General features: G+C 49.6%; 1 protein-coding gene across 1 annotated transcript in view; it reads left to right on the forward strand.

Annotated features, from left to right (window-relative positions):
* The window catches only part of RBPMS2 (RNA binding protein, mRNA processing factor 2), a 55,823-nt gene that overhangs the window by 24,513 nt on the left and 14,685 nt on the right, over window positions 1-16,625 (forward strand). The window contains exon 2 of the mRNA XM_039912209.1: window positions 15,732-15,809. Within this exon, the coding sequence (XP_039768143.1) occupies window positions 15,732-15,809 (78 nt within the window). The remainder of the gene's footprint in view (window positions 1-15,731; window positions 15,810-16,625) is intronic.

Genomic DNA, 16,625 nt, shown 5'->3' on the forward strand with positions numbered 1-16,625 from the left:
CGGCAAGGTGAGGAGAGATGCTATTGGAAAGACGGATGGGATCGAGAGAGCGGAGGTCTCTGTGGGGCAGTAGCGAAGATTTGCAGGGGGAGGGAGTGTGAGAGATGAGGCAGGTGAGAAGGTTATGGTCAGAGAGAGGGATTTCAGAGTTGGTGAGGGAGGAGATAGTGCAGCGGTAGGAGATGACGAGATCGAGGGTGTGACCGAGTCGCTGAGTGGGCGCGGTATGGTGGAGGAGGAGGTCAGCAGAGTCGAGGAGGGATAGCAGGCGGGCAGCAGAGGAGTCGTCGGGTACATCCGTATGGATGTTGAAGTCTCCGAGGATCAGAGTGGGCAGAGAGAAGGAGAGAAGGAAGGTGAGAGGGGTCAAGGTGGTTGAAGAAGTCGGAGGTGGGACCGGGAGGGCGGTAGATGACGGCGACAAGTAACTGGAGTGGGTGGTAGAGGCGTCTGTGCCTTGCCTTCCTCATCTATATAAAATGAGAATAAAATAAATGCTGAACAAATACTATAAATACCTGTTCCCCCTCCTTATATTGTGAGCTCCATGTGGGGCGGGGTCTGTGTGATTATCCTGTTTTCTCCCCAGCATTTAGCATAGTGCTTCACACCTAGTAAACGCTTACCAAATAGTTCTGAGACTGGACCCTCAGGCTAGAAGGGATTATAAAAGGCAGCTGCCTCCAGGTCGATCCCATCATGAAACCCCTTCCTCTTGCTGCAAGCCTCCAGGGCAAGAGATTTCCTAAACAGCCCTAGTTCTGTTCTGCAGGTAGGGTGGGCATGCGTATCTGTAATTTTATGTTAATGTCTGTCTCCTATAAGACTATAAGCTTGTTGTGGGCAGGGATCGTGTCTGTTTGTTGTTATATTGTACTCTCCCAAGCACTTAGTACAGTAAGTGCTTAGAACAGTGCTCGGCACATAGTAAGCGCTTAACAAATACCAACATTACAGTACTTTGCAACTCAGCACACAGTAAGCGCTCAATAAATATAACTGAATGAAGTATTCAGCTGTAGCCCCCACCCCTCTCCAGCCTCAGGAGCTGCAGGGGCAGACATGGGCAGAGGCCAGGTCAGCTAACTCCCTAGAGCCGAGAGCAGTCTCCAAATAACGCCCATGAGGACTGGGTGGGGCCAAGAGCCAATAGTCACAGATCAGGGTGTTGGCCTGAGTCAGCTGTGACTACTACCTTGGACAAAACCCAGGGTGGGTCCCAACTGAGGCTGGGGTGACCCCTGGTTTAGCCTTGTCTGTCAGTGTCATCTTCACCCTCATTCCCCACTGTCTTTCTCGAGCAGAGATGTGGAGAGTCAGCCCGAGAGCCAGACAGTAAACCGGGGTTGGACTGACGGGGCCAGGCTGCACTGCTGCTGGTCGAGAGCCTTGTCCAACCTCACTCTGCCTCCATAGAGGGGCCCAGGTCTGTCAAGCATGCTCTGCCCATATAACCACCCACCAGTTTGCCCACCCTAGTGGGGGTGGCATCTGGAGGGCTGGCAAGAGCAAACTGGAGAATTTAGAGGACACTGAAGAAACTCAGTAAGGACTTGGGGAGCCAGGGTAGTGGTAATCGCTAACAGTAATTGTAGCATTTAAGTGCATGCTATATTGCTAAGCACTGGGATAAATACAAGATAATCAGATCTGTCCCACGTGGAGCTCAGGGTCTAAGGGGGAGGGAGGTGTTAAATCCCCATTTTGCAGATGAGATAAATGAGACACAAAAGTTGTGATTTGCCCCAGGTCACACAGCAGGCAAACTGGAGCTGGGGTGAGAACCCTAGTCTCCTGACTCCTAAGCCTGAGGCCTTTCCACTAGCCCACGCTGTCAGGGTTGGGAGAAAGTGCGCAGAATGGTCAAACCGAAGTCCTTCTGCCTCCAAGCAGAACTGGATCGAAACCATTCCAGACCAACTGCTCCCCTGTTTCCTTTCCAGTGTCCTGTTTTAAGAAGTTCCCGTGCAACCACAATCTCCTTGTAATCCAGGCCTGCTTCCTCTCGCGCCATCCCTAGTGGAGATGGAGACCAGCTGTTCCTCCTGCCGCCAACAGCCTTCCAGTCACCCTTCTACAACTTGGACTGTCCCGTCCTTCCACTACTCCCCTCCCCCTGCCTCGCCTGCCATCTCTCTAGAAGGGGGTGGGGAAGAAAGGAGTCTCCCTTTTTCCGCCTCTTCCTCTCTGTGGGTGAGGGGTCCTTCAGCACTGTCCGGTTACAGTTTTTAAACTTTGAAACCAGGAATCATAACGGTGGAAAAGTGTCTTCTCTGGAAAGGCGGAGGACATACCCAGCTTGGAGCACCAGCCCATGTGTGGCTGGAGGAGGAATTCTGCCCGGCGCTCAGTCTGGGGCCAAACTGGGGGGCGTGGGAGGTGCCCGGCAGGCAGGAGGGCAACCTGGATGTGTTTCCCAACTACTTGCAAAATGGCCAGACTGGCTTGGATGGTCCCTGAGATTGCCAACTGGCCTGGAGCCACCATCCTTGATCGACATGCAATAGGCATTCAATAAACTCTCGACTGACAGAGTGGGCCAGGGCAGAGAAGTGTCTAGCCAGTTGCCTGACCTAGGTCTGGGATTAAAAAACTATAGTTGGGAAATGACCCTGTCCCTTCGGCTATGACTGGGGGTCCAAACCAGGCTGCAGGGTCAGGCCCAGCTATTGCTTACTGAGAAGTGGAGTGGTAATCCTCTCCCAGCATTGCAGGATTAACATCTGAGGAGGATTTAGAGGGGCACTACTTTGGCAGGACCTGTCTGTCCTGGCTGACGAGGCTCTGGGTATCACCGACATCCACAGCCGGCAGTTTCAGGGGGAAGGAGGGCAGTAGGGCTTAGTGGAAAGCATGGGACTGTGAGCCAGATCCAAGTTCTAATTCCATCTCTAATATTGACTTGCTGTGTGACCGTGGGCAAGTCACTTAGCACTCTAGGCCTCTGTTTCCTCATTCGAAGAATGTGGATAAGATCCTTTCCCTCCTTCCTCTTTAATCGTGAGTCCTGAATGGGACAGTCAATTGTATTTGTGTGCTTACTATTCATTCATTCAGTCGTATTTATTGAGCGCTTACTATGTGCAGAGCACTATACTAAGCACTTGGGAGAGTACAATACAATAGACATACACCCTCCCCACAAAGACAAGGTCTATTTGGTTTTTTTGGAGGGAAAGTATCAGGGAGCATTTTTCCTGGTGCTTACTGGACATAGTGGTTAATACAGCAATAATAAAAGATGAGTGGCAGCTGGAGGCAGAATAGAAATTGCAGTGAGGAGCGTGCCTAGTGCCCACCGGTCAGTTTGAGAGCTGGAGAGTCATCTCTGCAGGGGCCAGAAGGAAGGAAAGAAACCGGTGGGGGTAGGGCGGGCGTAGGACCTGCCGCCATGTTTGCTGGTTGGGTGGGGCTTCTCTAGGAAAAGAGAGCTGGGAAAGGAGGAGGAGGGGACCCTGGTGACAATCAGGAAATGCCTTCTGCTGAGAACTCTTGGTGTTAAGGTCCCCAAGGGAGGCGGGGAGTGGGCCGGGACTATTTGGGAAAGGATTTAAAATTAGCCCAAGTTAAGCGGTCGGGAAGCTCTAACTGGGCCTCTTTGGCTCTTTGGTTTTGTGAGAAATTTTGGGGGTTGGGAGGGGTGGTGAGAAGGGGAATGTGAGAGCCAGCTCTGACTGCTCCAGGGACTTGGGTCAGTGGCATTTACCAAGCCTACTGAATGCACGGTGCCATGCTAAAGGTTTGAGAGTAAGCCTGTGGCAGCATACCCTCCTTGCCTGCAAGGGGTTTTGGGGGAAGCAACATGTCTAGTGGCAAGAGCATGGGCTTGGGAGTCAGAGGACAGGAGCTTTAATCCTGGCTTTGCCACTTGTCTGCTGTGCGACCTTGGGCCTCATTTCTCTGGGCCTCAGTTACCTCATCTGAAAAATGGGGATTAAGACTATGAGCCCCATGTGGGACAGGGACTGTGTCTAACCTGATCACACTGAATCTACTCCAGCGCTTAGAACAGTGCTTGGCACATAGTAAGTGCTTAACAAATATAATTATTATTATTATTATTCAGTCTCTCTAGAGCATTCTCTAGCTGGAGCAGTGGGGGAAGGTATAGCAGCCAGGAGAGTTGATAAGTGCATGGCAGGGGTTTTGGAAACTGGTGGCCAAAGGAGCCCGGAGCCATTGAGCCCTCTGCCCGTTCAGGTTTTTGCCCATGTCTCCCCCCGTGTCTTCTAGCCTCTTTCCAGGTGCCTCTGCCCGGCTGCCCACCTGCCTCTTTGCCCTCCTTGGTGGCCTGGACTGGGGGCCTTGAGCAGAGCCAGCTTCAGACGTTTGTCTGAGTCTTTCTCCTCCATCTCGGCCCAGGCCCCACTACCCATTCCATTTGATGTCAGTTGAATCTCTGATCCTAGAGCTAAATAAACCCTACCTCCTCCAGGAAGCCTCTCCTGACTATCTCATCTCCCATCTCCCCACCCTATATTTCTCCCCCAAAAGCCACCCCTTCTCTGCAATGACAGTTTATTTTCATATTTTGTGCTTGGTTGCTTCCTTCTTGCTGTATCTTATTTTCGTATCCATCTCCCTCACTAGATTGTAATTTCTTTGAGGGTGGGAATCTTGTCTACCAACTACTGTTCTCCCAAGTGCTTAGTGTTGTCCTCCATCTTTCCCATTACTGTAGACAATATCACTATCCTCCCTATCTCCCAAGCCATAACCTTAGCATAATGATAATATGTGCCAAACCCCATTCTCACCCCTCATGCTGCCCCAACGTCTACTAGACAGGCTTTTTCCTCATCAGCCTTAGGCTGCTTCTGCTCCCCCCATGCCCAACCACAGTATTTGTTAAGCACTTAATAAGCGCAAGTCACTGAACTAAGCACTGGTGTGGATTCAAGAAAATGAAATTGGACACAATCCCTGTCCCATGTGGGGCTAACAGTTTCGATCCCCATTTTACATATGAGGTAACTGAGTCAGAGAGATGTGAAGTGACTTGCCCGGCATCACACAGCAGACAGGTGGCAGACCTGGGATTAGAACCCATGACCTCTTGACTCCCAGGCCCGTGCTCTATCCTCAACTCATCTCTCTCATTCAACCCATATAGTCATCCTGTCACTTCTACCTTCATAACATCACTAAAATCTGCCCTCTCCTCTCTGTCCAAACTGCTGCTATGCTGATCCAAGCACTTATCATACCTTGATTATTGCTTCAGCCTTCTCGCTGACCTCCCTGCCTTCTCTCTCCCCACTCCAGACAATCATATTTCAGTGCTTATTGTGTGCAGGACAGTGCTTGAGAAGCAGCGTGGTTTAGTGGAAAGAGCATAGAGTCAGAAGTTGTGTGTTCTAATCCCGGCTCCACCACTTGTCAGCTGTGTGGGGAGCAGAGAAGTTGTGACTTACCCAAAGTCAGTTACCTCATCTATAAAATGGGGATTAAATGGGACCTGATTAGCTTGTATTTACGCCAGTGCTTAGAACAGTGCTCAGTACATAGTAAGCACTTTAAAAATATCATTATTACAATATGAGTTGATAGACACATTCCCTGCCCACGAGGAGCTTGCCATATAGAAGGGGAGTTAAGACATATAAATAAATTATGGATATGTATAGGTGCTGCGGGGGGTGAATAAAGTGGAAATCCAAGGCAACACAGAAGGGAGAGGGAGTAGAAGAAATGAGGATTTAGTTAGGAAAGGCATTTTGGAGGAGAGGTGATTTTAGTAAGGCTTTGAAGGTGGGAAGAGTAATAGTCTGATGGATATGCAGGGAGAGGGAGTTCCAGACTAAAGGCAGGATGTGGGTGAAAGGTCAGTAGTCAAGTAGAAGAGAATGAGGTACAGGGAGTAGCTTGGCATTACAGGAGTAAAGTGTGCAGGCTGGGTTATAGTAGCAAATCAGGTAAGATAGGAGGGGGCAAGGTGATTGAGTGCTTTAAAGCCCACGATAAGGAGTCTCTTTTCATTCATTCATTCAATAGTATTTATTCATTCAATCGTATTTATTGAGCACTTATGTGCATAGCACTGTACTAAGCTCTTGGAATGTATAATTCGGCAACAGATAGAGACAATCCCTGACCAATAATGGGCTCACAGTCTAAACGGGGGACAGGCAGCAAAGCAAAACAGAGCAAAATAAGTAGTCTGGCATAGATATCAAGATAAATAGAATGATAGATATATACACATTAACGAAAGAAGAATTAATACATACAAATATGCACGGTGGGGAGGGGAAGGGGGAAGAGCAGAGGGCGGGAGAAGGGGAATAGGGAGGGGAGGAGGAGCAGAGGGAAAGGGAGGGCTCAGTCTGGGAAGGCCTCTTGGAGGAGATGAGCTCTCAGTAGGGCTTTGAAGAAGGGAAGAGAGTTTGGCGGATATGAGGAGGGAGGGCATTCCAGGACAGTGGTAGGACGTGGGCCGGGGTCGACGGCAGTACAGGTGCGAATGGGGGACCATGAGGAGGTGAGCGGCAGAGGAATGGAGTGTACGGGGTGGGCAGTAGAAAGAGAGGTAGGAGGGGGCAAGGTGATGGAGAGCTTTGAAGCCAAGACTGAGGAGTTTTTGTTTCATGCAGAGGTTGACAGGCAACCCTTGGAGGTTTTTGAGGAGGGCAGTGACATGCCCAGAGCGTTTCTGTAGGAAGATGATCCGGGCAGCAGAATGAAGAGAAGACTGGAGTGGGAAGAGACAGGAGGAAGGGAAATCCGAGAGGAGGCTGACACAAAAATCCAGTCAGGATAGTATGAGAGCTTGTACCAGCACAAAAGTAGTTTGGATGGAGAGGAAAGGGCGGATCTTGGTGATATTGTAAAGGTGAGACTGGCAGGTGTTGATTGGATGTGTAGGGTGAATGAGAGAGCTGAGTCATGGATGACACCAAGGTTGCGGGCCTGTGGGATGGGAAGGATGGTAGTGTCATCCACAGTGACAGGGAAGTCAGGAAGAGGCCAGGGTTTGGGAGGGAAGATAAGGAGCCCCATCTTAGACGTTGTTTTAAGTGGTGGGCAGACATCCAGGTGCAGATGTCCTGAAGGCAGGAGGAGATACGAGGCTGGAAGGAGGGGGAGAGAACAGGGGAGATGTGGATGGGCAATCACTGGAGGTTCTTGAGGAATGCAGAAACAGGGGGCTTTGGGGGAGGAGGAGAATCCTGGGCAGCAAAGTGAGGTATGGACTGAAGTGGGGAGAGGCAGGGAGGTCAGCAAGAAGGCTGATGTAGTAGTCAAGGCAGAATTAGATAAGTGCTTGGATTAACATGGTAACAGTCAGGAGGAAGAGAAAAAGGTGGATTTTAGTGGTGGTGTGAGGGTAGAACTAACAGGAGTTGGTGACAGACTGAATATATGTGTTGAATGAGAGAGAGAAATTGGGGACAATACAGAGGTTACAGGCTTGTTAGATAGGAAGGATGGTGGTGGTGTTTATGATGATGGGAAAGTCACAGGGAGGACAAGGTTTGAATGGGAAGTTGAAGAGTTCTATTTTAGACATGTTAAGTTTGAGACATCCAGGTAGAGATGTCATGAAGGAAAGAGGAATCATGAGACTGCAGAAGAGAGTTCAGGGCTGGAGACTTAGTTTTGGGAATCATCCACAAAGAAATGGTAGTAGAAGCTATGGAAGTAAATGAGTTTTCCAAGACAGTGGGTGTAATGGAGAATAGAACAACACCCAGAAGTGAGCCTTGAGGAACTCCCACAGTTTGGGGGTTGGAGGCAGAGGAGCATGCAGAATGAACAGCCAGAGATAGGAGAATCAGAAGAGGGACTGTGTCAGTGAAGCTAAGGTTGGATAATGTTTCCGGGGGGAGTTGGTCGATAATGTCAAAGGCATCTGAGAGGTCAAAGAGGAATAGAATGAGTAGAGGCTGTTGGATTTGGCACCAAGATCATTTGTGATATTTAGAGAGGGCAATTTTGGTGGAGTGAAGGGGGTGGAAGCCAGATTGGAGGGGATCAAGGAAGGAAATGGAGGCTACAGGTGTAGACCACTCGCTCAAGGAGAGGAGGCAAGTGATCTTGAAATATCGCTTTGAAAGATGGGAAAGTTGAAGGGGCAGGAGGAGGAAGGGACTGGAGAGGAGCAGGGGAGATTTTAGGGACATCACACCTGATGGTTTTAATTTTCTCAAAGTATGTGGCCAGGTCACTGGGGTAAGAGATTGTGAAGGGGAGGGGTTTGAGAGAGTTTGAGTGATTACGGTATGCAGAGTACAGTACTGCTTAACAGTTTAGAGGGGGAGAATGTAACTAATATCCAGCGCTTAGAACAGTGCCCAGTGCTTAAAACAGTGCTTGGCAAATAGTAAGCACTTTACAAGCACCATAATCATCATGATTATTATTATAAATGACAGATATATACATAAGTATTGGGGTGCTGAGGGTGGATTGAAATAACTCCTCAAAGACCAAGCAAGGAGCTAAAAAAATAATTTAACAAAGATGGTATTTAAGCACTTACTCTGTGTCAAGCACTGTTCTGAGCTCTGGGTTAGAAGCTAATCAGGTTGGACACAGTCCATGTCCCACATGAGGTTCAGAGTCTTCAGCCCCATTTTACAGATGAGGTAATAAGCACAGAGAAGTTAAGGGATTTATCCAAGGTCACACGGCAGACAAGTGGCGGAGCCAGGATTAGAACCCAAGTCCTTCTGACTCCCAAGCCCCTGTTCTGTCCACTAGGACATTAAGTCTCCTTGATATGGATGAGACAGTCCAGTTGGATGTCCACAGGCACGATGGGCACTGGCTTGGTGCCCAATTTGGATACCAGGTTGGTGTCCTTGAACAACCCCACTAGGTAGCCCTCTCTGGCCTCTTGCAGGGCCGTGACTGCTGAGCTGTGGAAGCACAGGTCAGTTCCAGAGTTGTGTGTGATCTTGTGCCCCAGGCACTGGTGGGGGGGAGCTCCGGATCTCCCTCCATGCCACAGTGCCTGGGCGGGAGTGATGAGGCTTCTTCATGCTGCTGGCAGCTGGGGCACTCGTGCTGGCAACTTTAGTTACCAGCTGTTTGCAAGGTACTTTATCACCTGTGGGTTTGTGGGCTGACTAGTTTGGAGTGTGCCCACCCTCCTTCCCCTCAAAGTGGCACCTCTGCCTCTTCAGGGCTGATGTGAGTCCTCAGGCCTTATTCTGCAGCAGGGAGGAGTGGCAACGAGGCCCCAGGTTAGTGTACCCGGTGACTCCCTCTGCCGCCTGCCTTCTATCACTCCTCAACTCCGCCAGCCTCCTGCTCCCCCTCACCTCCCCCATCCACCAACTTGGACACACACTCGATCTCATCATCTCTAACTGCTGGAGAGTCTCCACCCTCACCAACTCTGAAATCCCTCTCTCTGACCACAACCTTCTCACTTGCCTCCTCTCCCACACTCCTCCCCCTAAATCTGTACTACTCCCCCACAGAGACCTCCGGTCTCTCAACCCCATCCATTTCTCTCAAAGCATCACATTGCACCTAACCTCCGTACCCATTCTACCTACTCTTGATGACCAAATAGATGCTCTCAACTCCACCCTCTCTACTCAACTCACTCGCTCCCCTATTCTTTTGTCTTTCTCGCAACACTAACCCACAGCTCTGGATCACCTCCACTGTCTGCCTCCTTTGCTCTTATGCTTGGGCCACTGAATGCTGCTGGAGGAAATCTAGACATCAGGCTGAATTTGTCCACTTCAAGTTTATCCTTTTTTGCCTTAACTCTGCTCTCTCCTCTGCAAAACTTTCTCTTCCCTTAGTGATACCCATGCCCATCACCTTCGTCAGTTCCAGACATTTAACTCCCTTCTCAAGCCTCCCGTCCCTCCCTCATCCCTCACCCACAATGATCTGGCCACCTACTTCATTAGGAAAATTAACACCATCAGGTCTGAGCTCCCCAAAATCACTCCTCCCTCTCCTCCATACCCCCTCCTCTTGGCCCCTTTTCAACTTTCCCATCCTTCCTAGAAGTATTTTCAGAGGAGTCCTCCTGCCTCCTGAAGTGCCACCCCCTCCACTTGCACATCAAACCCCATTTCCTCACAACTTATAAAAACTCTCTCCCCTTCCCTCCTCCCCTCCTTAACTTCCATCTTCAATCGCTGTCTCTCCAATGACTACTTCCCCTCTGCCTTCAAACATGTTCAAATCTCTCCCATCCTAAAAAAACAAAAAAACAAACCCTCCCTTGACCCCACAGCCTCCTCCAGTTATCGCCCCATCTCCATCCTACCCTTCCTTTCCAAACTCCTAGAGTGAGTCGTCTACACTCGCTGCCTCAAATTTTCCTCCATCTCCTTCCTGGACTCCCTCCAATCTGGCTTCCATGTCCTCCACTCCCCTGAAACCATCCTTTCAAAAGTCACCAATGACCTCCTTCTTGCCAAATCCAATGGCTCCTACTTTATCCTAATCCTCCTTGACCTCTCAGCTGCCTTTGACACTGTGGACCATCCCCTTCTCCTCAACATATTATCCAACCTTGGCTTCGCTAACTCTGTCCTCTCCTGGTTTTCCTCTTATCTCTCTGGTTGTTCATTCTCACTCTCCTTCGTGGGCTCCTCCTCTTCCTCCGATCCCCTAACTGTAGGGGTCCCTCAAGGTTCTTGGTCCCCTTCTATTCTCCAGCTACACTCACTTCCTTGGTGAACTCATTCGCTCCCATGGCTTCAACTATCATCTCTATGCGGATGACACCCAAATCTGTATTTCCTCCCCTGTTCTCCCTCCCTCCAGGCTCGCATCTCCTCCTGCCTTCTGGACATCTCTACTTGGATGTCCTCCCACCACCTAAAACTCAACATGTCCAAGACTGAGCTCCTTATCTTCCCTCCCAAACCCTGTCCTCTCCCTGACTTTCCCATCACTGTGGATGGCACAGCCATCTTCCAGTCTCACAAACCCGCAATCCTGGTGTCACCCTTGACTCCGTTTGCTCATTCACCCCACATATCCAATCCATCACCAATGCCTGCCAGACTCACCTTCACAACATCATTAAGATCTGTCCTTTCCTCTCCATCCAAACCTCTACCATGTTAATACAATCACTCATTCTATCCCAGCTGGATTATTGCATCAGTCTTTCTGACCTCCCAACCTCCTCTCTCCCCACTTCAGTCCATACTTCACTCTGCTGCCCAGATTATCTTTCTACAGAAACGCTCTGGGCATGTCACCCCCCTCCTCAAAAATTTCCAGTGGTTGCCTATCAACCTCTGTAGCGAACAAAAACTCCTCACTATTGGCTTCAAAGTTCTCCATCACCTTGCCCCGTCTTACCTCATCTCCTTTCTCTCCTTCTCCATCCCAGCCCTTACACTCCGCTCCTCTGGTGCTAACCTTCTCACTGTGATTCATTCTTGCCTGTCCTGCCTTCGACCCCTGGCCCACATTCTACCTCTGGCCTGGAACACCCTCCCTCCTCAAACTTGCGAATTACACCTGGCCTGGAACACCCTCCCTCCTCAAACTTGCGAATTACACTCCCCCCCCCCCCCCCCCCCCCCCCCCCCCCCCCCCGCAAAGCCCTACTGAAGGCTAAGCTCCTCCTCCCCTCCTCGTCACCCCGACTCGCTCCCTTTGCTCTATATCCCCCTCTCCCCAGCACAGCACTTATGTGCATATGTATGTATATCTATAATTCTATTTATATTGATGCCTGTTTACTTGTTTTGATGTCTATCTCCCCCCTTCTAGACTGTAAGCCCAGTGGGGGCAGGGATTGTCTCTTTATTGCTGAACTGTACTTTACAAGCCCTTAGTACAGTGCTCCGTGCATAGTAAGCACTCAGTAAATACAACTGAATGAATGAAGTGACAACTGTGGTGATGGGACTGGAGGAATTACTGGGCTTGTCCATGGGCTGTTAAGGAGTGCAGGAACTCCAGACTTTTTTATTTTTAGGGCACTAAAGTGCTTGCTATTTGTCAAGCACTGTTCTTAGCACTGGGGGTGGATACACTTAATCAGATGAGCCCCATGTGAGACAGGGAAGTAGAGAAGCAGCGTGGCTCAGTGGAAAGAGCACGGGCTTTGGAGTCAGAGTTCATGGGTTCGAATCCCAGCTCGGCCACTTGTCAGCTGTGTGACTTTGGGCAAGTCACTTCACTTCTCTGTGCCTGTTACCTCATCTGTAAAATGGGGATTAAGACTGTGAGCCCCACGTGGGACAACCTGACTCCCCTGTGACTACCCCGGTGCTTAGAACAGTGCTCGGCACATAGTAAGCGCTTAACAAATACCAACATTATTATTATTATTACAGGGACTAAATAAGAGGGAGAACAAGTATGGAATTCCCATTTTGCCGTTGAGAAAACTGAGGCATAGAGAAGCCAAGTGACTTACCCAAGGTCACACAGCAGGCAAGTGGTGGAGCTGGGATTAGAACCTAGTTCCCTGGCTCCCAGGCCCATGCTCTATCTACTAGGCCACACTGCTTCCTTTGGGGAAGCTCAGTGGAACCCTGCCACTGGGGTCAGCAGGGGCTCACCTGGCCAGAAAAGACCCTGACCTAACCCCACACCCAACCGTGTCTGGGGCAGAGTTGGAAAACTCCAGGGAGGCTTGAAGTGACACTGCTTCTCTGTTGTACAGTGTGATCTGTAGGGAGGAGAGTGAAGCCAGCAGCTTCTCAGCCCTGGGGTTCGTGGAACTCAGCACAGCCGGCCAGAGCAGCTGCTTCTGCCTGTTCTCTCGGCTCGAGACCCAAGGCAGAGGGCCCAAGGAGCCTGCTGCAGTGAGACTACCATATTGTTTTTGACTTTCTTGACTGGGTAGGGAGCTTGGGGAGAGGAGGTGGTGAGACTGAAAGAGCACAGGCCAGAGAGTCAGAAAACCCAGGTTCTAGTGCTGGCTCTGCCGTTTGCCTGCTGTGTGACCTTGGACAAGTCACTTACCCTCTCTTTACCTCAGTTTTCTAATCTGTAAAATGAGGATAAAATACTTTGTTTTCCTGGCCTCCTAGACTGTGAGCCCCATGTGGAAAAGGGAATGGGCCAAGCCGATCCAATTATCCTGTCTTAGACCAACTCTTAGACCAGTGCTTGGGGCTTAGAAAATGTTTAATAATTCTTTGTTGTTGTTGTTCAGAAAACAGCTTTTCAATGGTTTCCTTCTCCTGGCAGATCCCTCTATAGGAATCAATAATATTGATTGCACAGAGCAGATGCTGTTTTCTCCAGGACCTTCCCCCACAATATCATAATTTGGGTACTAAACACTTATGTGTCAAGCATTGTGATAAGTGTTGAAGAATCAATCAGTGGAGTTTGAGGGCTTACTGTGTGCAGAGCATTGTTTGCTTAATGGTATTTAAGATCTTACTATGTTTTAGGCACTGTACTAAGCACTGGGGTAGATTCAAGCAAATCAGGTTGGACACAGTCCATGCCCCACATGGGACTCAGTCTTAATCCCTGTTTTTACAGATGACATAACTGAGGTGAAGTGAAATGACTTGCCCAAGGTCACACAGAAGACAAGTAGAGTCAGGATTAGAACCCAGGTCCTTCTGTCTCCCAGGCAGGCCTATGCTCTTTCCACTAGACCATGCTGTTTTCACCTGAGCTTAGTAGTAAGCTCTTGGGAGAGAACAATACTGAGTAGTTGGAAGACAAAAACCCTGACCAAGGTGCTTATAATCTAGAGAGGGAGACAGACAATAAAATAAATTACAAATAGGGGAAATGGGAGAGAATAAGGATACTCCCTATAACTTCATATCCAACAAACCACCACTCTCCCCACCTTCTATTCCTTATGTGATGAATGAATGAATGTTTCACCCTCTAGACAAGCTCCTTGTGGGCAGGGAACATACCTACCTTATATTCTTCCAAATGCTTAGTATAGTGTTCTGTACATAGTAAGCACTCAATAAATGTGATTATGTCCATAAGTGCTGTGTGGGTGGATATCAAGGGTTTAAAGGGTACATATCCCAGTTCATAGGTCATCAAGAGGGAGGCAGTGGAGATAATGAGGACGTTGGTGGTGGGGAGGCAGGATGGTCCATCAGAGAGAAGGGGGAGGGAGTTCCAAGCCAGTGGGAGGATGTAGGTAAGGTTCAGTGGTGGGTTGAGATGGAGATACAGTGAATAGTTTGGGGTTAGAGTTAATTATGTGAGCTGGGTTGTAGTAGATGAACGAGGAGGGGGAGAGCTGATTGAGTACCTTAAAGCTGTTGACAAAGGGGTTTCTGTTTAATTTGTAGCAGAAATAAAAATCAAATCAGACCTAGTCTCTAGGTCAACCAGGGTTTGCAGTCCAAGAAGTAGAGAGTAGATTTCATATATCCATTGTATAGATCAGAAAACTGAGGCCCAGAGGGATAAAGTGGCTTACTCAAGATCAAATAGCAGGCCAGCGGCAGGGCTGGGACTAGACCCTTGGTCCCTTGGTTTAGCCCCATGCTAGTCCCCTGGACCATGCCGCTTCCTTTCTCCCCAAGTAGCCACCTCAGGGCCCTAGTTGCCCCCTTAAAAAAAAAAAAAAAACAACCTGAGGGCCTGTTCCTCTGCTGCCCAGAGTAGACATGGTTAGGGTGGGAGATAGTCCCCCATTATTTAGTCACACCTGTGGAAAAATCCTATGTTCAATAAAGTCATGGTTAGAATGTAGTCAGGAGATGCCATCTGCCTGGTTCAGATAATCTGTACCAGTATCTGGATGGACATTGTGAAACCTGGGGGACACAAATCTGGGACAGTGGGCCCAGGTCAGAGAAGCCAAACCCGACATCAGATGAGCAGTAAATGGGCTGGGCCAGGATGGGCCTGGCTGGGCAGTCCTCCAACAGAAAGGACTTATGGGGCTTGGGTTTTGGGTGCCAGGCTGCAGAGGGTTCTGTGGGGCTTGGAAGGGGAAGAATGGCATCGAGACTAAAAGCCGTGGAGTCTTCAGTTAGCAGGAGCTCTGGTGCCTGGGGAAGGAACCTTAGTCTGGGCAGTGATAATGGTTATAGGCTGTTGGGGAAAGGGTCGGGGGAGAGAGAGCACACAGTTTGCTTCACTCAAGTGCATGTATGTTCACATGCACACAGTCATACACTACATACACACACACACACACACACACACACAGATATTGCCCATTATCAAGCTGGCCAATCCAAAGTCCTGGGAACAGGGCTGGAGCCAGGAAAAACAGGGTCCAGCAGGAGTTGAGGTGTCAGAAAATTAACAACCCAGCCACTTTTGGAACCAGCTGCGAGGAAACAAAGGCCCATCAGGACCCAGGCTTAGGCGATAGGCCTGGGATTTCTACACTGGGTGAAGATGAGAGGTACTCAGACTACTCAGCCCACTGGAGCCTCCCTAGAACAAGGGAACCCCAGCTGGGATATTGACCTTGACATGGAGGATACAGTCATTCTTTGGTGGGGTGTGTGGATGGCAAGCCTTCTGTCTAGAGGGAGCTTAACTGAAGTCTGCCAGTCTCCTGAAGACTGGGTCCCTTCTAAATAATTGTGATATTTAAGTGCTTACTATATGTCAAGCACCGTATAGGGTAATCAACTCAGAAATGGAATAAACCTTATTATCTGTGGGAACTTCAGCTAAACAGAGAATATATTTGGGGAGGTGCCACCCAAAGGCAGGAGTGGATCTCAGCCCCGTCCTCTGTACTGGTTCGTACAAGGCTTTCAGGGCTGTGTTCATGCTCTGACCCCGGGCTGGCCGCTGCAGACCCTTCACCCTCCGGACCATTCTGTCCCCTGCAGGTCCGCACCCTGTTTGTCAGTGGCCTCCCCATGGACATCAAGCCCAGGGAACTCTACCTGCTCTTCCGACCGTTCAAGGTGAGACCAGGACCTGCCTCCTCCATCGGGAGGGAGGGGGTGGCGAGGGTGAAAGAATAGGCTCGGGAGGGGGGGGGGGGGGGGGGCTAGTGTGTTTTCTGAACAAATAGGTTCACAGAGGCTTACTTGGAAGGAAATCAATCCATCATTTACTGAATGCTTAATAATAATAATAGTTATGGTACTTGTTAAGAGCTTACTATGTGCCAAACACTGTTCCAAGCGGTGGGATAGATACAAGTTAATCAGGTAGGACACAGTCCCTGTCCCACATGGGGCGCACACTCTTATCCCCGTTTTACAGATGAGGTAACTGAGGCCTAGAGAAGTGAAATGACTTGCCTAAGGTCACGCAGACGTGGCGGAGCCAGGATTAGAACCCAGGTCCTTCTGACTCCGAGGCCCATGCTCTATCCACTAAGCCATGTTGCTTCTTACTGTGAAGAGCTTGGGAGAGAACAATGTAACAGAGTTGGTAGACACATTCCCTGCCCACAACGAGCTTAGTCTAGAGGAAAATATGAGGGATGTCGTCCTGTCCCTCATATGATGATAAAGGCCAGGAGAGTGGCCTTTATTCTGTCCCCCATCCCCTGAGCCTCCTCTGCCCAATCAATGGTATTGAGTACTTACTGTGTACACAGCACCATACTAAATGCTTGGGAGAGTATAGTTTAATAGAGTTGGTAGATACATTTCTCGCCCACAAGGAGCTTATAGGCAGAGTCCCAGGCTGGGTGGACCATGGGTCCAGTCCAGGGTGGCACAGCTCATGGTTGTGGGACAGTACTAGGGTGAGAAGCAGTGTGGCCTAGT

The sequence above is a fragment of the Ornithorhynchus anatinus genome, chromosome 5 (assembly GCF_004115215.2).
Source record: "Ornithorhynchus anatinus isolate Pmale09 chromosome 5, mOrnAna1.pri.v4, whole genome shotgun sequence".
Taxonomy (NCBI): Eukaryota; Metazoa; Chordata; class Mammalia; order Monotremata; family Ornithorhynchidae; genus Ornithorhynchus; species Ornithorhynchus anatinus.